We start from the raw sequence: 23,251 nt of genomic DNA, 5'->3' as shown, positions 1-23,251 counted from the left end.
TATGTGATTTTTAAATTTTTAGTTCCATTAGCGACGGAAATAGTGGGGGGACACGAAAATTATTTTCCTGTCTGGCGCCGCATTTTTAATTTTAAAAATATTTTAAACCTACTCGTTGAGCTCTTTCCAACAGTGCATAGGTTGTCGACAACATTTTTTGTCCCCCCACATTTTATCCCCCATTCCTCAAATTTTTGTCAACGATCAATTTGGCATTATGTTGGCCCACGTGATGTACAAATCCATGCAAAATTAAGTCAATAGATTGAGTGGTTCCAGAGATACAATTCTCTGACATACGGACAGACACAGACAACCGAGTAACATTATAAGGTCCTTCGTTGGACAATGGACCTTAAAAAGAAGCCGTGGAAGGTACCTTTTTTACCTTGAAAGTAGTTCTCTCTTTGAGAACTACTGCTCTAGAGCAGCGATTCTCAAACGGGGTGTCGTGAAATTTTGGGTGCTATGCAGTTGTAGATGGCTTGAAGTCAAAGTTAACTGATAAAAAGCCATCTTTCGTGTTCAAAAGATCTTTACTGAAACTAGGTTGCTTATATCAAGATAATTACTTAATTTAGATTTATGTACAGTGGACCTGAAAACCTTATTCACGAATGATATGAACAGGTACGCGAGGGCCTTGAATGCCTTACGGATTGTATGAAACTTACATTTGCAATCGGCTTGTTCTCTTTTATTATTGTTCCTTTCTGCCACTGACTCATCCAATTTTTTTCCGTTTAATCAGAAACTTATCCATATGAAATTTAATAAATCTTACAAAAACATGCACGCACTTGCAAAGAACTCAACAGAAACGGCTGCCTCATTGATTGTAAATTGCGCATGCGCGAGTCTTCCGATTTCCTCGTAGTGTTGCCAACTTAAATGTTCGGGTACCGCGATTCCCCGCAGCAAACAATACTTTGCCGTGAGCAAAAAAGTTTGAGAACCTTTTGTTTTTTAACCGTGGGGAAAAACCTCTGAAAAATACTACGGTGGATCAGGAAAGACTGACTCTATTTTTGGCCAGAAAGTTAGCTGTGTGTATGGGCGCGTGTTAATCCATATCAAGATAATGACGAATATTCCTGAACTTACTGTGCAGTTACTTCTGCATAGGTGCTCCTTTATACTCTGTGCCTTCTTGCACAGAAAACTATCAACACCAATTTTACTTTCGCTTCCCGAGCAACTTTTTTTGATAAGGAAGAAATAGGGTTTCCCCTCCAATCTTGACCTGCTGCTTTGTTGAAGGGTCATACTGGAAGAAAACTTCAGGCTCCAGCAAAAGTGGAATTAACATTGTTATAGCTGAAGTTAAGTTCAGCACAGTTTCCTTTTGTTCTGGTATCAGACTGTGACAACTTTACAGTTGTGCTTTCTCAGATACTTGGTCTGTGTCGATAACTGTTTTTGCTTTGTTCAACTCGTCTGCTAGCATTCGAATTGTTAGACTTCGTTTACGCACACTATGTGGGATTGAATATTGGCTAAACAAGGGGATGGACAACCCCTTAACACCTTGCGAAGAGTACTCAAAGCAAACCTGGGTATGAAACCCTGGAAAACCACCATCAAAAAGATGGTGGTGCACACCTTGTCATAACTCCTATGTGGCCAAATGGATTCGCTTGACATCTGGGAAGTTACTACAAAACTTCCAAAACCTTAGATCAGTGTTTCCGGCGAATACGTTCGGACAGTAACTCTTGGAATTAATGCCTCATCTTTCTGCAACTCGAAGCGCTATAGACAGGGAAACCTGAAAGAACCGTATAAACAATAACATTTTTGTGGAAGGACTTCCACGCCAAACCTAGCCTGATTTCGTCAAAGGTTGTTTTTTTTTTTTTTGACTGTACTTCTTTCCAAGTTCTGTAACTTAATTGTTTATATTAGCTTATTTGTAAATACAATGTGATCGAATTTACAAGGAAAAATAAATGTAATCACCTCGAATTTTCATAACGTATACCCTTCTAGCCGAACAGGCTGTTCCGGGACTGTCCAATATTAATAATACTGAAGCGTATTTGCCGATGCTACATCCCCTTAACCAATAAGAGTTGGGCAGAATCTTTAATTTTGTGGTGGACTGGAGAATTAAGGGCGGCGGATCAGCTTCAGAATCCCTATGTGAATCCAACCTTGTTACAAAAGTGCTTAGCTCCTGTCAATGTTTCATCCGAAGTGGGAGGCGCGGCTCAATCCGGATCATCAACGTTTCCCCCTTCCATCATGAAAATAACCATTTCACTCTAAGACGAGAACGGGATTAAGGTATCATCACCTAAGCTTCTAACAACAAACTGTGGGTCATGTTGTCCAGTTCTGAACAATGATGTGCACTAACTGATCGTAAATCTCCACACAATACCAGACTGATACTGATCAAGAGATGCAAGCGCGAAGACATCTGCCCTATAGATAAAATAATAATAAATAAAAAATAAATCGTCTTGTCTGTTCTGGGAGTACAACTTATTTTATATTACACCACTCACTCTTTTCAGCGATAATAGAAGAAATAAGGATGAACAGTTGATATCAAATAACAGTTATTTAGTGCTACAACTGCAGCACTAACATTTAACAATTTCCATCTGTTCCATTACATAATGGAACAGATGGGATTGCTGGAGTTCTGCTCCGGAGAGTAAACATGAATTTCACTACAAGCCTCCAGTAAGGGTATTGCACCGAATAAAGAGTCATCTACTACCTATATTGCCGTGACACAGCAGCATTCCTCTGTGTGAGTAAAACGCTGTACAATGCCGAAGCAGATGTCGAGAATGCTATACCTCCACATCTGCTTCGTTCATACCTGGGTATTCACCCAGTAAGTCGGCGCATTATAGCCTTAGTAGCTAATGCGCCAATAAAACAAAACAAAAACCCAGTAAGTTAAGTTCAGTATATCACGCTTTACACATGGATGTATACCAAGGGTTACACATGGATGTATACCATGGGCTAACTACACCATCGTAAAGGTGCACAAGATTTGGCTATCACAGGCAGAACGACTGAACTTAACCAAAACTTGGTCCACTGAATTCACATCGCCCTGAATATCAGTTCCAACAGCGTTTTAGACATCCAATTAGGAAGTCCTAGCCTCTCATAATTGGGAGAACGTCTGTTGACAAATCTCAGGACTGAATCTGTACAAATGAGCTCACGAGCCGCTTTGTATATCGTGCTGGTTGGCATATTTTGTAGTCGCTTGGATTTGAACTATGGTCAACTTAAACACTTGCATTACCACTGTACTTAACCACTTCGCTACGTCGCCCAAAGTAACCAGTGGAAAACGGGGCATCTGCGCTACATGAGATGGGCTAACTACAGCCCGGATTGAAGAGGCTCTTATGGATTTGCACACCGTTGACGCGATTTGATTCGAGACCTAGCTAAATCAATGACAAGCAATAAAACCATTTACTGTCACTGGTTACGAATAAGGGAGGAGCTACTATAAGCAAAATATTCTACATTCATTACTTTTTCCTTTACACCATTGCGTAAGAGTTTAATACTTTCAATTCAGACTTTAATTACGTTTAGTTTTTCACCTAAATATTGATGCTTTTCAGCTTACAGTAAGGGGAAGCTGTACTCCAGCTCCCCCGCCCACTCAACCAAAGTCCGTATTTACTAGGGTAGAGTGAGGCAGTTGCTCCAGGTATTCCAGGATCAACTGCAATTATTCTAAAGCAGTGAATTATACTTCTTGGCTTTGATGCTTATGTACGCCCAAAGCCTTGGATTAGCTAAATCCAGTATTAGCTGCCCCGAACTCTTTCGAGATTTAAGTTTTAAATGGTTTTAGCTAGCTGAGATTAAAAAAATAAATACAGTAAATAAAATAAATTGTGTGGTGGTCAGAGTTTCATTTTTCAAATGTTAAGGTGCTCTACACTCTCAAACTAAGTTTAAACTTGGGATTAAAACTTTCGTCCCAGTTAGGGTGCGCATACCCTGAAGCACTTTTTGGGATAAAATGTTGAACGTACGCAAGTGTTACATTTCAGGCGCGTTAATTTTTATTTCTTAAATTTATTGAATTATTTTGATTTAATGCGAGGGGAAAGTAGATTACATTTTTTTGTTAATTGATTAAGCAGTATATAAAAGTAATTGCTTTCACTTCACTGCACATGCCTCCCAACTCCAACAGTTAATACTCCACATTTTGTAATTCTTTACAATTAATAGCGCGCAAAATGCAACACGTATTTCAGGCTCTGGATTTTAATAACAATTAAAATAACATATTCAACGTTTCTGCTGCGATTAATATAATTAGCAATATTAATAATTTATACTAGGGGCTGCGCTTGCTTCTTTTGATAAAATAAAATACTTGTAGAAGCTTTCGACATTGTGTGCGTCTCTTCCTCAGTTATAAATACGTTACATATGGAAATAAGAATGGTACTGCGTGTTTTACCACAGTAAAACATGCTTCTGTTACGTATTTTAGTATTTGTTACGTATTACTACATAATCCGCATCCCTCTTCTCCCATTGGCTGAATAAAAATCACTAGGAGGAAAATTATTTTAGTGTATAGAAAGATATCAAGTAACCACTTATGTGTGAACCGAGAACAATTCGTTCTGTGCATCTGTTACACTGCCCATTCATTCCTCCAATATACAACATAAAGTATGATTGCCGATGTGATATGTTAAGAAAAAGATTTAATAATAATTGCCAGATTTCTATTGGTCCGATTTGAATGTAATTTGGGATGGCTTTAAAACCATTTTTAAGAGTCAAATATGAAATTTCATTAATACATATACTGGGGGTAGTTATTACATGCTGACAGATGGACATAAAGAAAATACAAGCTTTATGTATACACGCTAACGCGCCAAAAAAAAGTTTGGACCGCATCGCAATATTGGGATATAACACTGACATGGCTGTTATTATTCAGGGTTCTCACAACCTTGCCATAAATTTAGGTGTTTTGAGGGTATTCTGTTTGAAAAATGTTATCTCAACATTGGTCCGATTCTGAAGTTATTAGGCTATGGGTATTTGCAATAGATGGACAAAATCTTGTCGCTGGCTGCCGCCACTGTCGTAGTTTAGTTTATTTTTGAAAGCAGGGAATTAATATTTTGTATATACATGTAAATGTAGAGGAAAAGAACCTGATAGTTGGAAGTAGGATTTAATAAGTCTGATAAGGGATAAAAGAGTAATTACTCTTTTATTCCTGCCCCATTCTCAATTTAATACCTTGCCCTTATACCATTTGCTTGTTCTAAAGTTTAATTTTCCACTCAATTCCAGCACTTTTTTTTCCAAAAATTACAAATTCAATTTTTCCCTACTCTGAAAACACTTATTTTAGCTTTATCCTTAATTTTACTTAAGCAAGTTAATTTTACTTACTGACACCGTTGGGACTACCTTGTCCATAGTGTGCGAGAGTGGTGCTTTTTTTTTCACTTCTCTTTCACTGTTATGGACAAGCATAGAAAAGCTGTTCATGATGCATGGTCAGGTGTAGTCCCCTGATGAAATATCAATATTTACTTTTAATATTGATACTTCACCAAAATTTAAAATAACCTTCCAATTCATTACATAAATCATGATCTTCAAAATTGTCTACTATAATGTACCAGGGTGGGGAGTTTATACCAGTTTATTTTTTAGAAGTCTTGAAAAAAAATTGAGCAAAAAATCAATTAGTATGACAACAAAAAAAAATAAAGGTTTGGAGTATGTAAAACTTACTTTTCATTACTTCTTCAGTTTTTAGATTTATACTTACTAAAAATTCCATGTAGTCCCCATTTAATGTTTCACTTCATGTCGCAGGTAAGCTCAAAAACGTTGTGCAATCTTATCGAACGATGTAGCATCCTAATTGTATCAACATATTGTCGCCAGCTGCTACCACGCGTATCATCGAGAAAGCAGCATTAATTTAACGGCGTAAAATGAAAAACTTTCGCTCCAAAATGGCGTAAGAGTGCAAAAATGCGTATAAATTCTAAAAATAAATAATATAAAATAAAAAAAAAACTTGTATTAATAACAAGTGGTTGTAGTGAATAGTATGGACAAGCACTGCAAATAATAGCAGAAATACCCAACGACCATAATGGATATAGATAAGTAGATTAGAGTATAAATGGAGGAATGCCGACCATATCAGACGTAGTAATATTGAAAAAATTAAATAGGTATCTATAACATATCTATTACATATCTATTATTTAAAATATCTATTACTAGATACCTATTTAGATTTTAACTTCGTCATTAAAGGGTCAGTAGCCAAAACCAAAGGAAACGAAGCAAGGCCTCTGTTTCTGATATGAAATATACGAAGCAAGAGGTTAAAAAAAAATGGGCTATATGCTATATTTCCTTTGGTTTTGGCTGCGGACCGTTAATGACTAAATTAAAATCATTCGATCTATAGGATTAAGTAGTATGTATTTTTATTTAATTTTACTTTTATTTTACAGGTGCCTATTGAGTTTTTCCAGTGTTACTACATCTGATGTGGTCAGCATTCCTCCATTTATACTCTTTCTTTATATATCTATATCTTTTCATTCTTAAAGCAGTTGTTTAGCTAAATGCAATTTAAATAATACCAATATGACTGAAATGTTGCTGAAGTAGGCCGTATGGTGCGACCATTACACTTGATTCTTATTTAAAAATTTCTCATTGCATTTTATCTTTTTTTTTTAGTGAATAAATGCCTTTTTTAAAAAAGTTTCTTACTGTTTTGCTTTCTACAGCAAAGTGAAGTTGCATGGTGCGTAAAATATGCATTATATTTTAAAGCATGGCCTAAAAAGAGTTGCTAATACTAACCAGTTTCATATTTCCTATCTCCTAATTAATCTTTCCATTTTCAATTAACATTAAATGAAACTTAATTATTGAGAACTACATTGTAGTTAGCTTGGTAATAGAAATCGCACACTGCCCTAAAAAAAAACTTATGATCCACAATTAAGCCTTTGACGGAAAAAGTGATTCACCTCACAAAGTCACAAGTAGAGAATCGTGTCCTTAAACATCAGAATTTGGTAGTGCCTGTTGTGTTAATCCTCTGGTTGCTGAAATTAATTTTAAGCTCCCTGGTTGTCCACGTTAGGCACTGATTTCAAAATGGACATAGGATCTTTAATTTCATATTGGCCGTCTAATTTGTATTAGACGGCCAATATGGAATAAAAAAATAAACCACATTAGAACAGGAATGCAAGAAATAAGCAGCGAAATTAATGTTGAAGGTAAATATTTTTTAATTGTATTTCAATATATTATCTATTTATCACATAAATGGATTTAGTTATGGTATTCGTCTAATATAACTGTGTCACGGTAAAACATTGTTTAATGACTGTTTTATTTACACACAGTGAAATACATATATAGAAGTATATAACAGAGTTAATATTTATATACGCCATTTTTTCATTAATATTTGTATACGCTGTTTATGGACTAATGCCGTTGCTGTGGCATTACAGTATATATACACAATACCACCATAATATAATATTTGTTAGCATGTATGTATCAATAAATGGCAAAGCTTAGTCAAAAAAAAAGATTTCATGAAAAAACGACAATAGTTTTTTCATACAATTTTTGTCACATAATTTGTTTATAATTTAGTAGTGTATATGGTAAGTTATGTAGCACAGAGGAAACGAAAGATAAAATAAAATGACAAGTTCAATGTTAGATTGTAAAACTTGTCATATAAACTTGTATGTTTAAAAGTTACGATTTGTTTATTCAACATGATTTATATGTTGAATAATTATACGTGTGAATGCTACTTACTGGTAGAGTAATTTAATATTTGAACTTCTTGTAGGATGTTTCGAATATATAAGAAGATGCATAAGCAGATGAAGAGCATGGAGTATTTCACAACACAACAGTGGACATTTTCATCTCATAACGTAATAATGTTGTCTGAACATTTAACAGAAAAAGACAAGAAAGTAAGTAAATTATCCTTGGGTCATTAGAATGGCCAAACAGCTCTGACATTAATGCAGGTTACAGCTATAACGTTTATTCTTGGTGTCACTCATACGGGTAGCGAGCGGTAATCAATTTGAGTAATAGAATAGGAAATAGAAGGGAAAAATGCCCACGAACGGAATCGAACTGATGTTATCAAAAATACTCGTAAAGCGCAAGTTCTACATTGTTTGTCTTATACAACACGGTTTGTTTTTGTTTCATTTTTCACGAAAAACTTGGCTAACAGGAGAGAAAGCATGCGACTAATTCAGCTGACAGATTGGAAAATTCCTTTAGCAGAGAAACTGCAATAATCATTCGTCGGAGAGGATCGAAATTAATGTAACTGCCACCCTGTCTTGGAGGATGCAGTTGCAACATTAATTCCCATGAAAATCAAATCGGATGCATATGAGGACCTACAAAGAATACTACAACGCCCACTTAAGTACAGAGGCAGTCGATCATCCCTATAGTCTATTGCTTTCTGAAGTGGGTATCGACAACACTTCGGAGTGTAACCGAATTTTGGCTTCAGATTGGCAGTTTTCGCTAGTTTCCTTCCGCTGCAAATACTGATGCAATTGCGTAATAGATAAATGTCGTTTATTTATTCAGGCACTTCCCACTCGACGACCACTTAACTCTGAATCCTAACTTTCTGAAAGCTAATAACTGACCTGATATATTTCAAGTGGGTTTGGTTAAGCTTAAGCATAGAGCACCTCTTTCTCTTGTCTACATGTTTCTTGCTCGAAAAAAGGAAGCTGTGTACGAGATGGCACACAGTAGCAAGTTTGGAAACGATTCCTGTAGTTTGATACCCACTGAATCAGAGTTACTCATACTGAGCCGCAAAACAGAAAAATAAAATTATACGTTTCAATAGCTATTGCTTATTTATACATACAGTATCTATCGTATGCATTTTTACTAATTAAAATTAGTAAAATACAATATCATTAGTGTATCGCAGTATTATATTTACAATACAGTCAGACCTCTATAAAAAAAAAAAATCGATAGTTCCTTTGAAAAAATTCGTTATACAGAAATGACCTTTTCAAGCATGAAAAATTCTCTAAATTCAGAAATATAGTAAAAGATGAAGTGGGAATGAATAAATTTTCTAACATTTTTAAAACAATTTCTTAATACATATTAAGAATTACTACTTACATTATGCTCTCAATTTATTAGTACACTTTTAAGAATTGACGTAAAATATTTGGTTATTTTTTGTTGTACACTGGATTCTACTGTACACCGTTCATAAAAATGTTCGCATATGTTTAAACTTTAAGCACTCAGATATTTTCTTCCCACTGAAGGCCTCGATGCAAAGTTTCAAATGCTGCCAACATTTATGGAAGGTTTAATATTGCCAAATTTTCATCCAAATCATCGTCAACTAGTGTCGATATTGGTGTCACTCGGATAGTGAACTGCTATGACATTATAAACTCCTAGAAATTCGTCATGAATAATTTCTCCACTAATCAAACTTCGCTTGGAACTTTTCCGAAGATTGCTCAATGTCTTCTAGTAGTTCATCTTACTCATCTCTGTTAATTAGCATTTTAGCAAAACCTTCTTTTGCGAAACAATTCTTAATCGTTGTTTCCGTCACATCTTGAATCTACACTTTCGCCAACTCTGATATGCGCTTCCACAAATCTATAACAGAATCTATAGGTTGGTTTGGTTTCTATTATTTTTTTTTAAAGTATGCGCCTTCGGTAGTGCATCTTCAACTTCTTGATAATGCCTTGGTCCATTGGTTGCAGTTAAGACGGATTATTCAGAAGGAAGAACACAAGCTTCACACTTGTAAGTTTCGAAATTGCCGAGTGAAGGTGGGCAAGGCAGTTATCAACAATCAATGCGATTTTTCTGTTTTCTTTCATCTTTCTGTCGAAATTTAAAATCCACTGCTCGTCACAGCTTTGAATTTTTTTAAACTGTTTCTTTCCAATGGGTATAGTCATTCTTCGATTGCAACTCCACTTTCATCAGAAAACATTCGAGTAAGGCATTGTGGGATCTGAGTCTTGGGCTAACTATTTGTGTGCCCTTCCTGAATAATCAGACTGCTTTAGAACCTATAGTAGTTGTATTAAATATGATTTTTATTCAATCAGCAACTGGTACCCCAACCTCTAAAGCCCCACAAGCTACCTGTCTGCACACACACACACATCTCTTGATTTCTTTCTTAGAAATCTCAAGATAGAATCAGTTGTATCCTCAAGCAGTGTTTCTCTTGAATAATGACTCTTAGAAACAGTAATCATAATTACAAAATTTAATTTCATTTTTCACTTCTAAACTTTAACATATACTACAGTATTTAATTGGGATATATATATACAATTATGGATTACAACTTTCTCTATACCTGCTATACTTATACGTAGCAGTTCAAGAACAAAATAGTGGCCTCGATAGTCTATACTTCATTAATCTCTCCGTACATATAACTGGTACTTATTTTACCCACTTGTAGGTACATAAATATATGTTAGTTGTCTACAACACAAACTTATGGCTCTGAAATTACCTGTCTTACCCAGTTCCATACCCTCAAAAGGCTAACTAAATTTACATGTATGCATATACTTATATGGCTCTTTGCCTTATAAACTCAAAATATAAAATCGATAACGCTTTCTTTGTACTTATGAAAGATACATATGGTACTTATACACATTCCTATATATCCTCTACCCTCACTACTAGTAATGACATTACATTTTTCATTGTACTTATTGAGGTCCTTACTACTTTTTACTTTGGTCTTACCAATACCTTTTTAAGTTCGTCGATGGCTTACACACTCCTCAGCATTCTCGTTACTATTACTTAAAGCAACTTCTCTGCCTTTACTTCACGAGTCATATCTTTGCATTTCGGCCGGCACAAGTTCAAATAGCAGTTTGGTTTCTCAGTCCTTCTCATATCTAACCTCTCTATAATAATAAAAAAGAATTTACATTCTCTGTCTTGAACGCACTTTCCCTTCCGTTACCTCTCCTTGTATATGAAAATCGCTCGAGTTTTTCATTTCCTCATTCTACTTATTTCGTCCTTTTCGTGTTCACTTCTTTTCCCAAAAAGTTAATCCCACTTGTTCTGCATCCCTAACCGGATCGCACTTTCTTTGTGACCACCACACTCTCACAAGACGACTCTCCCTGTGTTCAATCCAAAAACTCTCGCTCGGTTTTTTTCGCGCCCTTTTCTTTGTTTCTCTCGATCTTTCTCTCTGACCAATCACTTCCCCCAATTCTCAGCAGCCTCTTTAATCGGTCGTCGGCCCTTGTAACTTTCTCTTAGATTCATTTCGATTGGACAGTACAACTTCCGTAGTTCAGGGCAGTATAGTATTCTTAAGTTCTAGAACGTTCTCTCTTCCTAACTTGCCTACTCCATATACGCGTCTAGGCCTCCCCCCCCCCGTAGTTTATCATCTTCTATTGTTGCTTCCCGTTAATCCACTTCATAGCGATTGTTCCTTTTTTCCAAGAATAAACTTATTTACTATTCCATTTTATTGCAATATTTGAACCCAATTTCCCGTCGCATACCAAAACCCTGTAATATATTCTTTGACCTTTTATTTATTAATTCTTACCCTATACTTATGTATATGTAAGATCATTGTAAAATGTTCGTACCCAGGTCTCGCGAAAGCAGTTCGTTGTGTAAAGTGTATTTAGTGTCAAACGGCACCAGGGGTTTCCCCATCTCCGCGTTGCTTTCATTGTAGGCATACCAGTTCACTGGGAAGGCCAGAGTTTTAAAATTATATGGATATTGTATGAGTGTAGTGTTGTGTATCGTTGTTCTTCTGGCCATTTAGCCACTAGACCCCTGCTGGAGCCCAACGTTGTCCACACTCTGCCCCATGGAGGCAGACCAGGTACACTAATACTGAGAAGTTATTTACTCTGGCAGGCCCTGCCACCTATTTTCGTGAGATTTCAGTGGCTAGGTCCTGTGGAAAAAAAATATATAAAAAAAAAATAGGGGGTGATGGACGCTAGAATCTAGTCAAGTCAAAATTTGGACACTTGAAAAATTTAAATTTTTCATTGTGTGGGGCGTCGCTGGCGATATTGGCAGAGTAGGGAGGGAGAGTGAAGACTGGGGGGAAAAGACTGAAGTATGGGGACGATAGAGAAGGCGAACTCAAGACAGAACAGTGGGCATGCCCGTGCCCCACCAGGAGAAAAATAGGGGGAGGAGGGGACAGGAGCACTGTCGCCTCCTCCACCAGGAAAGGGAATGAAAGTGTTGGGCTAGAGCCTAGGACATGTGGCAGCAATTGCTGCTGTTGAGTTCGGTTGTAATGTTTGGGTTTCTAGTCCACTTGGTTGGCTTATGTTTCGTTTTCTCAAAGGTTATTTCAGTCAGTTTCAGTATAAAGTCTGCTTATCTCAGTTCTAGATATGAGCCCGAATCTAACCCAGTGTGCAATCGGAGGGTTGAAGTTTACACTCCATCCAACATTTGGGGATATCCTCCGTTCACTCTTTTCCTAGTGGGTATGTCTTTCTCATCAATTTGGATTTTCTCCTATTCGTTTCAGTTTTGGTCAGGTAAAGTCAATATCCTGGTTTGTCGGTCGTTGTGGCAGGCAAGTTCAATTCTTCAGCTGTAGGCATTTTGGGCATATCGGCTGAATGGTGTGTGCTCATCTTCTGTGTCCAGGAGATGTTCTTGGTTCTTTGGTGGTGGCAGCAGAGCTGCTGTCTTGGTCAAGCTTAGTGATCTAAGGATCAATTCAGCGTAGCATCCAAGTTATAAGGTGTTAATTGTATTGTTAATTACTCTAGCCGTGAATTGCAAGTAGTGTTCTTCTCCTGGAGAACAAGTCTTGGGCAAATTGCGAAAGTGCCCTGTATTCCTCTGTCTAGGAGATATAGCTCCTGTCCTGCAGTGTATGTTTAATTCTGGTAATTAGGAGGCATCGTAGATCCTCGTAGTATTCGCATCTATGCATCAAACGATGCCAGGTCTCTGCCTCTCCACAGAATCAGAGAGGACTATCAACCAGCACAAAGGCTGTCAATTTGGCATTAAAAGGGCCATGTCCTGTTATCAGATAGGTTGTGTTTAGTCCTGGGAGGAGACTGGGGATACACCCTGTCAATGCCTGGGATGAATTTTGTGATCTCTCCCTTGGTGGAGTAGGCCCATCTATTCTGTCATTCCTGCTACAGCTTGGTTTTCTCTATCTTATGGTTGTTTTCGGGGTTGGTGTGTCCCACATAGGTAATTTGTACTCCTTTGGCAAGGTAATATATCATCACTGTTCTAGCAGCTTCAAGATCCAGTGGGAGAGCACGCACCCGCCAGCACCTGGAGGGCATGCGTACTCACTGTGCGGCAGGCACGAGTAAGCAAAAGGAGGACAGATTTGTGGATGGTATCAAGCGTTCTTCTGTTCACTGCAGTTGTGGCTTTCTGGTACCAAATTGGTGAGGCATACATGATTATAGGAAGAAAGGTTATTGTTTTGTAGTAGAGGGTCAGGGTGCGTTTGAGTCCCCAGTTTCTCCTGGTAACTCTGGCGATGAGGGCTGAATAATTCCTTATTTTGCTTGTTTCAAGTGGCATTGAAATGAGAGGTTGGGGTCCAGGATGACGCCCAGGTATTTGATCTGGGTGTTAAATTTGAGAGTTGTTGCCAATCTTGATGGCAACAACTCTCAAATTCGGGTTTGTAGTTTTCCTTTCAGGAGCATTGTGCAGGTCTTTGCCAGAGACTTCTGCAAGAAATGGGTTAAGGCCAAATCCTGTAGTATTGTCAAAGCTGGATTTGCAATGGCTTCTAGTTGGGCCCTGGAGTCTGCAGTTATTGTCAAAATAAGGTCATCAGCGATGGCCTGAGTGCGAGCTTCTCCCAAGTCCATGGCCAGGAACTCATCCAGAACCATGTTCCACAAGAGCGGCCCCAGGACAGATCCTTGATGGCAACCCCTGAAAACAGGTCTCGCCAGACTCCTGTATGGCGCATTTACTTGTATTCTTCTTCCAGACAGGACGTTTTCATTATGCTGCATAGATTCATTGGTATGGACGCTTTCCTGAGTCTGGCAAGAACGCTCTGCCACCATATTGTGTCAAACGCCCCCGCAAAATCAGTTCGTTATAGGGAAACTATTCAATATAATGACTAAGGGGAAATCAAAAGAGTTCGCTACACAGAAAATTTCGCTATATGAAAGTTCGTGAAAGAGAGGTCAGACTGTATTAGATAAGAGGTGAAAAATAAAGTTCTCTGTAAATTGTTTGACAGAGTATAGAGAATTCTTTTTTTAAATTCCATAACCATTGATTATGCCTCAAAATGAATAGCAAGTGCTTAAACAACGGTACTTACCTTGTATAAATCTGCAATAAATTTATTGGTAGATGGTGGTTAAATTTAGGTGGCAAGGTGCATTATACGACGGAGACGTATTAGTTTCTTTTGACGTCATATGCTTATACACTAATGTTCATATTCCTTTCGCCCTACAAGCATTACGCGTACTTCTAACAGCAGACGACACTTTAACGAAACGTACCTCTCTTTCAGTTGATCATATCCTTGAACTCGCCACTATTGAAAATCTAATTTTATAACCTTTCCCTTCTGAAATTAAATTATACATATGCTACGCCAATGATATCCTAATAATAGGCAACAGATCAACCACAGACAATCTTTTTAAAATTCAATTCAATACACTACAGGCTAAACTTCACCCTTGAAATCGGATTGAACAACCAGATCAATTTTCTTAATCTCAGTCTTAATCAACACAAATTGAAATGTGTTGATTACCTTTTTTTAACCACGTGCAATGAAATTCTTGAGATGGTAGATCGCATCGCAAATTAAGTTGGCCACCCCTGTTGTAGAGAATCATGTTACACAGGCGTTGTGGTAGTGTCATCCTGGAGAGGCAGCAGCTCTGTAAAGCCTCGGGGTAATGCGTTATGCTTTATCGGGAACAAAATGCATCCTAAGTGTTTTCTTCACATAAACAAAAGGCCAAAAAGAATCGCAAGGAATTTTTTTTGAGAATCAAAGATCATTCTTTCTGTTCTTCAGATCGCTTCTTCAATTTCGCTTTTCTCTTTCAATGTGAATTGCATATAAAAAAAACAAAATTAAAGAAAATTCGTCTATTGGAAGCCACTAAACTGAACTGAAAACACCACATCTTGATTAAAGTTTGCGTTTATTATAATCGTTTTTGAGTAACAATATTATACAGCACCTTTACTGGATGTATCTTGTTTGTTCTTCTGCATAAGCTTTTCATCCACTTGTGTGCAAGAAAACACTTGCTACAAATAACAGATTGTTTTCAGAAATTCGTATTATTACAGAATATTGTTATATTTTGTATTGTTACAGAATATTGTTATATTTTGTAACAATACAAATAACGGATTTTTTTTTGAAGTTTTCATGGTTACAAAATATTTCCTTGATGTACAGTGTACATTTGATGTGATCAAGAAAATTTCAAGGGAAAAATTCTTTTCGTTATCACACGTGCCAGAAAAATTAACCCTCAAGTGTCGCATGCTGCTACGATGGTTAGGAAGCATTTCGTTCTGAGCTTTAATAAAAAAGGTACTATTGAAAAATTATTTTTTACAGGGCAACTAACTTGAGCGTATCAGTGGTCTGCCTATTATCCAAAGGACAAAAAAAATGTGCGTTGTTCATAACTTTTTTTTTTCCTTTTTTGGAAAAAAATTATACTTTCTTCCATCACTGCTCCTATATATCTCTTTATTGCAACTCTGAGTGATATGTAGGCTTTCTAACAGTTATAACAGCATATGTCACTGGATGGTGAATTTTTATGGCATGTGGGATAGAGAATTTCCCTTAATAATATTTTGTAACAATACAAATTTCAAACAACAATCGGTTACCCATAGTGTTTGTAACAATACAAAATATAATTAAGTTTTCGGTAGATCACACATCCTGAAAACTTGCGTATCCATATTGTTTACCAAAAAAAAATTGCAATATTTAGGCAAAAGTTTTTTTTAATATATAAAATGCTGAATGTGGTGTAATCAGTTTTTAGTCTACAATGTGGCTTGCAATAGAATTAATTTTTGTTTAATATATATTTTTGTAATATAAATAAATTTTTGTAAATGCAATGCACAATTGCAGAAAGGACCCATGATCTTTGTTTTTCAAAAAAAAATTCATTGCAATTCTTTCTGCTGGCTTTCTAATGAAAGAAAGTTGTATGGAGAACTTTCAGACGGTCTACATTGCGGCCGACCTCCAGGCGTCACTCATCGGTGCGTGATGAGTAAAGTGATTCGTTTCAATAAGCTAGAAAATGGGTAGCGTGCCCAATTAGCAAAGGAAACGCCTGCTTGTGTTTCTGGGCTTTCGGAAATAAATTTATTAATAATAATTAAAAAACTTAAATATGCATACTTGATCGTACATTTTTGCAGATTGCCCGATCATGAATACAGATTTCTGAAACTTGAAGTCAAGTCAAACACTTCTATTGACGGATATTACGAATTTTAACTTTGTAGACAGTTAAAATTATATAATTAATTAGTTAATTTCACTAGGGTAAAATTGACACAGTGAACTTTCAGCGTTAGAAAACGAGGAGTGGGCCGTTTAAAAAAAAAACACCAGAATTTGAGATCAAAAGGTCAAGTGCGCTATAAATCCGGAAACAAAAAAAGGGAGAAAAACTACAAAACATGTGAAAATGGGTTTGGGCAGTAAGCTTGATTACTACCATTTTTGCTCGTAGTAGGATAATTAATGGACGACATGAAGACTTAAATATATGAATTGATGCAAAAGGTATGAATCAATTTCAGTTGACCTTGAAATGATTCAAGAGAAGACAAAAGATCAGTGAGAAAATGAGAACTCGTATGGCAGGTGGCGGTATGTAATGTTGAGATGGTTTTGTAAGTGTATACGCTTTTAAACAAGGGTAGTATAAGACACTTGCATTCAAGTACATTAAAATACATTATTATGATTTTAAAGTAATTTAGAGAAACAGAAATTGTAATTAATAAATTTTAATATAAAACTAAACATTTGTAACATGGGATAAGCTTGAAGTGTACTGGTGGGACGGAAGACAATCCCATTTGGGAAGCTAAGTGAATTCTTTCCCACGTATTGTAAGTGATTGAAACAAAAGGGTCAGCAATGCTTGCTTTAAGCTCACGCAGTGAGTGAAAACAGTGGAGCTGAGGAGAGGCGATCATTACCTGATGCCACATAAACCTATAAGTTTAGAAACCACATGTGAAGTGCATAATTCAGCATCAGGTCAGGCGAGTGTTTAAACAAAAGTATTGCTGTACCTCCACGAGAATGAACTGAAGGTCACTAGAAGATTCTGTCTATTTTAAAAGTAAAGGGTGATTAGGCCACTTAATTTATAGATTAATTTTATATAAATCTATAATGAAATGTATAGAATCGATTCTGATCTTATTTCGAGATCAGAATCGATTCATAATGTAAATATCTGTATTCAACATATTTCGCCTAGTTAATTAATCCCTCCCCTTATTAAATAGACTATATGGCGGTGACCTTGCGTTCATTCTCGTGGCTGTAGGACTATGAATAAAGTTGCCTCGATCAGCGACAACAATAAAGGCGACCCTACCCTTGTTCAGGTGTTTTGTCTCAAAGGGGACGGTATGGGCAGTGAAAACAGAACGAAATTCTTTTATATATAGGTGGAATTTTGGCGCAAAAAAAAGTGGAAAGGCAGCAGAGAAGTGGAAGAAAAATTTTGGATGGCAAGTGCGGTTCGGGGAAGGTAAACATATGACGGAAATTTTAGTGTGCCGATTTCGATCGGACATCCAAGACATTATTATTATTATACATGATGCAACTTTGAAGATTAATTTGTAGGAAATGGCACTTGTAGTCTTAGGATTGGATTGTTATTAGATTTAAAAATCTGAATTCAGAGCTGTTATTAACAATGGGAATTGTTAGCAGCTCTGACATTTTCTTAGAAACGGTCCAAATGTGAGTCGGTCTAAATGTTGAGTATCAAGAAATGAAGTTTAGCTCGTATTACAACACCAGCTCTTTGAATTAGAAGTTGTAAATTTACAGTAGTTGGTAATTTTGCGTCCTTTTTATTCTTAAAAAAAGTCTCAAAGGAAATCCATCCTTCTTTCAACAGTTCGGCCGAAATTTAATTTCTTTATCTGAGGACTCACAAAAATCCCCTTCAGTTTGTTTTTGAAAGAGGAGGAAAATTTCCACAGATATCTGAAATACTCCACATTTATCCGGCTTTTATGAACTTGGTTTATCCGCCTTGGTTAACACATGAATGCAATCTTTGTCAATGGCAGTTTTAGTAAGAAAACATTTTCCTTACTACATAAATTGTGTAAACATTTTTTTTTTTGGCGTGATTATCAGGTATATAATTTTACGAGACAATAGGAATTTCCTTTTTCACTCAATTTGAAATTTTTTTTTACTTTGAAATTCTTGAAATTTTAAATAATTTCGAATTTAATTTCTACATACTGCACACTTGGATGCAATATTTATTTTGTTTGTTAATTTACTTTACATATTTCTGTATCCAAATATGACAATTTAATAAAAATATATTCGCGTACTTAGCAGTAATATATTCCTCTGGCATGTCTACCAAATTAAATTAGTTTTAACTAAGTAATTTAAATTTCAGAATTTCTGCTTTAACATTTCCACTCTAAACTGGCTGAGTTATTGGGAGAACCAAGTACTTGGAGTGAGAAAATATTTATTGAAGGAAAGCCCTTCAACGATTCTTGATGCAAGAAGGTGGCTAAAAGTGTAAGTATTTTTCGTAAGACATGTGTAATATTTTGAATACGCGTGTTTACTGCTAATTACAATTTTCAAGGGATCCATTAGTATTATTATGTATTATGTAGTGTTCAAGACGCCTGGTCAGCGTGAAGAGGAAAAAACCATACCCTCCAGCATATGACAGCACAACAAAACAAATGGCCCTCAGTCCCCAGCAGCTTTCACTCTCCCTCTTACGGCAGCGAGAGGATCAGAGTGGAAGCAGAGGGTGCTAAGAATCTCTGGGTACGACCAGGCTGCCACGTACGGAAACTGAACTTGGCCTGTTATAACGTAAGATCACTCATCGGTGAAGACAGGATATTACAGCTAGAAAAGGAATTAGAAAACGTGAATTGGAATATCATCGGTTTGGCTTGAAACAAGAAGAAATGAATCACTTATAAGTTTATCAATTGGAAATCTGTACACCAATGGAAACAGTGAAGGTGGAGTTGGGTTTCTGGTCCATAAAGATTTTAAAAACATTTTGGAATTCAAAAGTACATCACCAAGAGTATCAAGACTAATACTCAAGATTTCTAAGAGGTTACAAGCTAAACATTATGATTTATGCACCAACATCGAGGTGCATAAATCATCGAGGCACCAACTATCTCCGAAGCTGTTTACTGCTGCCCTCGAGGAAGCTTTCAGAAGATTAGACTGGTCGCAGAAAGGAGTCAATGTGAACGGAGAGTACCTAAACCATTTACGATTTGCAGATGACATTGTGGTCATAAGCCACGGTCCCAATGAAATTAGAGGAAAATCTTAATTAGTTATGCACGGTTAGTAAGGATTTTGGACTAAAGACGAATATGGCTAAAACAAAAGTAATGATGAACAAATATGCCACAGAAAGGAAAATAATGATTGAAGGAGCACTAATTGAAAAGGCAGTCATATACTTATCTGGGACAAGTTAGAAGTCAAGAGAAGAATAAATTTTGGATGGATAGCATTCAGGAAATATAGTCACATACTGAAGAGCAATATCCCAGTTTGTCTGAAACGTAAAATAATGAACCAATATACTCCCTACCATGACTTATGGAAGTTAAACTTGGGCACTCGCCAAAAGAATGGAAGAAAAGCTGAGAACTACACAGCGAAGAATGGAATGAATTATATTGGAAATCAGACTGTTAGATAAGAAGAGAAACACATGGATTAGGCAGCAAACTCAAGTAAAGGACATTCTTATTAAAACTAAAGAACTAAAATGGTCTTGGGAAGGACACATAGCTTGAAGACATGACAGATGGACTAAGAAGATGACAGAATGGTATCCAAGAGGAGCTAGAAGAAAACCTGGAAAGCAAAGGCGGAGATCGATAGATGAAATTCATGAGTTTGTGGGTAGTAAATGGATGGCTAGTGCTCAAAACAGAAGGAACTGGAAAGTTGCTGGAGAGGCCTTCATTCTGCAGTGGATTGAAAATGGCTGATGATGTAGTGGAAAATAATGCAAGCTTTAGCATCAGCCAAAAAAAAAAAACTAATTTCTCCATAATGCTAATATGTATATTTCTTAAATTTATTCAAACTATTCGCTTCCACAATATCAGATGGAATCTTGTTTCAAAGATCAATTATTCTGGCTGAAAGTGCAAGTTTTCAAACACCCATTCTGCATAACATCAAAACCAACAGAATTTAGTTTACTCAATCCATTTTAAATCCTTAAACACTTCTTCGCAGGCGTCTAGTTTGTAAACTCTGGAAAAACTCTTTGCAAGAGTACCCCTTTATGCCCCCGACAAATCTTGTTCTTCTTTACACCTGTTCCAACAAATCCTCCTTAAAATGAGGCTTCCAAGTGTGTGTGTGCGTGTGTGTGTGTGTGTGTTACTCAAGATGGGTGTAATGCACTACTGTATACCATGAGATGATCACCTTATTGCTGCTGGAAAAATTCCTCTCCTTAATTTGACAGAACTCTCAATAACCTGGCCTAGTACCCGGTCTGCACTGCTAACAGAGTTTCATGTAGACTGCAAAATTTCCCCTAGGTCTATTTAGTTTTTCACCAACTAACTGGTATATTGTTCGGCGATTACTGCTGCATATGTAGTACCGTGGATTTAGCAATGTTAAATATAAATTACCCCTTCTGAACATCTGCCTAATTTCTCTTGGTCTTGTTGCAGTAACATACCTAGACTTCTCTCATTACCCTCCCTGCCAACCTTTGTATCATCAGCAAACTTCAACATTATTGAATAGGTTAAACGGTTGATAAAAGAAATATCTACTAAGAAAGCAGACAGAGAATAGCACATTACGTAATTGAATCGTTCAATGAAATATTCTTGGGTAATGGTACAAGATGCACAAAGACTATTCTTTTTTAGAGGCCAACACAAGTATGATGACCCTTTCATGATGAAATCGATCCGAAAGAAAACGTGAGCTTTCCGCGAACGTTGTTCCCAATTTAATTGTGAATCTTCTTACTCAGTGTGCTACAGCACCAACTGAGTAAGAGTATTCACTTAAGCTTATCAAGAGCGAGCTAGAAGTTAGCTGAACTTCTACGTAAGCTAAGGGCAAAAAAGTGTAGTGTATTCGTGTCTAGCGGCACCGGGGGTTTCCCCATCTTTGCGTTGCTTTCATTGTAGGTGTAACAGTTCACTGTTAAGGCCAGAGATTTAAGCGTATGGATTTTGTAAGTGTAGCGTTGTGTATCGTTGTTCTTCTGGCCATTTAGCCGCTAGGCCCCTGTTGGGGTCCAACGTTGCCCACACTCTGCCTCGTGGAGGCAGACCAGGTACCCAGTAGTTGATATTTTACTCTGGCAGGCCCTGCCACATAAGTTTCCTGAGATTTCAGTGGCTAGGGCCTAAAAAAAAAATTGTGGGGGAATAATCGCTGAAAAGGTTCAAGTCGAAAGAGTTTTGCGTGCGTGGTTTGAATTTGGACGTGTTTTAATTTTTGACATTGTGTGGGACATGCGCTGGTGTATAGGCAAAGTATGGGAGGGAGACTAAGACTGGAGGGAAGTCAGAAGTATGGGGACAGTAGAGTAGGTGTCCCCAAAAGCAGGCCCATGCCCCACCAGGAGTACAGAAGCGGTGAGTGGCAGGGGAGGGAGGAAACCGTCTCCCCCCTGCCAGGGGATTGGGAATTAAAGGTGAATAGCACTAGGAAGTCATTTAAACCGCGATATGGCGTACGCAGGTAGTTCCTGCATTTATTTTAATTTCCGCTTGCTCTTTGCAGTCTTGTGGGGTGGTCGATTTTCTTCCAATATACATTTTCCTTTTATTTATTGTGGATGGCAATTTCCGTTCTTTTTCGGTCGAAAACTTCTCGTGCAAACTGGCTGAAGGCTGCATAGTCGTCTTCTGTGTCCAAGAGATGGTGTTCTTGGTTTTTTGGTATGTACTGTATTTTAGTTATTAGCACGCTTCTGTGTTCCTCATAGTACTGTCGTGTATTATGATGCCATGTTTCAGGCTCACCGCAGGTGCAAGTTAGCTCCTCCGTTATTCCCAACGTGTTCAATTTTGCCTTGAATGGGCCATGGCCCGTTAGGAAATAGGTTGCATTTAATCCCGGGTTAAACCACGGGGTAAACTTTTGGATACGTCTTGGCAACCAGTGGTATGAATCTCTTCATCACTTCGCCTTTGTTTGATGCTGTCCATCTGACCTGCCACAGCTGTAGCAGGTGAGCCACGATTCTATGCTTTTCTGCTTTGCGGTTGTTTGGTTCTAGGGAGAGGCCATAGATTGTAGTGGGTGTTCCCTTAGTCAGGTGATACATCAGCCCGCAGTAGTCACCTCCATGTCCATTAGGACTCCTGTCAGGACCTGGAGGGCGTGCGTGCTCACTGTTCTGCATGCACGAGAGATGATGAGCATAATGCTACCCTGGGTTGTCCAGGTGTCTTATTTACTACTGTTTCTGCTTTTTTGTACCATATCGGGGATCCGTAGATAATGGCTGGGATGAAAATTGCTTTGTAGTACAGGTACAGGGTTTTTCTGTTTAATCCCCAGTCCCTGCGTGAGACTCTTGCTATTAATGCTGCGTAATTCTTTAGTTTTTCTTTCAGGTGGATGATGTGTGAGGAGTAAAGGATAAATTACTGTCGATTGTAATTCCCAAGTATCGTATTTGTTTTGCAAGTTTCATGGTTGCTCCTGCTGTCTTTATTTGTGGTGGTCTGTGGAGGTCGAGCGCCTCTTTCAGTAGAACAGAGTTCGTCTTCTTGGGTGAGATCTTCAACATGTGTAGCTTTGCCCAATCCTGTAACAATTGTATTGCCTGGTTTGCATGAGTCTCCAGGCCCGATCTGGAGTCCGCCTCCA

General features: G+C 37.4%; 1 protein-coding gene across 1 annotated transcript in view; it reads left to right on the top strand.

The window, feature by feature from the left end:
* LOC150077387 (putative fatty acyl-CoA reductase CG5065) overlaps positions 1 to 23,251 on the top strand; it is a 144,638-nt gene that overhangs the window by 112,141 nt on the left and 9,246 nt on the right. The window contains exons 11-12 of the mRNA XM_090386165.1: positions 7,886 to 8,015; positions 18,789 to 18,916. Coding sequence (XP_090242291.1) covers positions 7,886 to 8,015; positions 18,789 to 18,916 — 258 coding nt within the window. The remainder of the gene's footprint in view (positions 1 to 7,885; positions 8,016 to 18,788; positions 18,917 to 23,251) is intronic.

Source organism: Mastigoproctus giganteus, chromosome 12 (assembly GCF_048544385.1).
Source record: "Mastigoproctus giganteus isolate SK-2022 chromosome 12, ASM4854438v1, whole genome shotgun sequence".
Classification (NCBI taxonomy): Eukaryota; Metazoa; Arthropoda; class Arachnida; order Uropygi; family Thelyphonidae; genus Mastigoproctus; species Mastigoproctus giganteus.
This window is presented reverse-complemented; position numbering and strand designations above follow the sequence as displayed.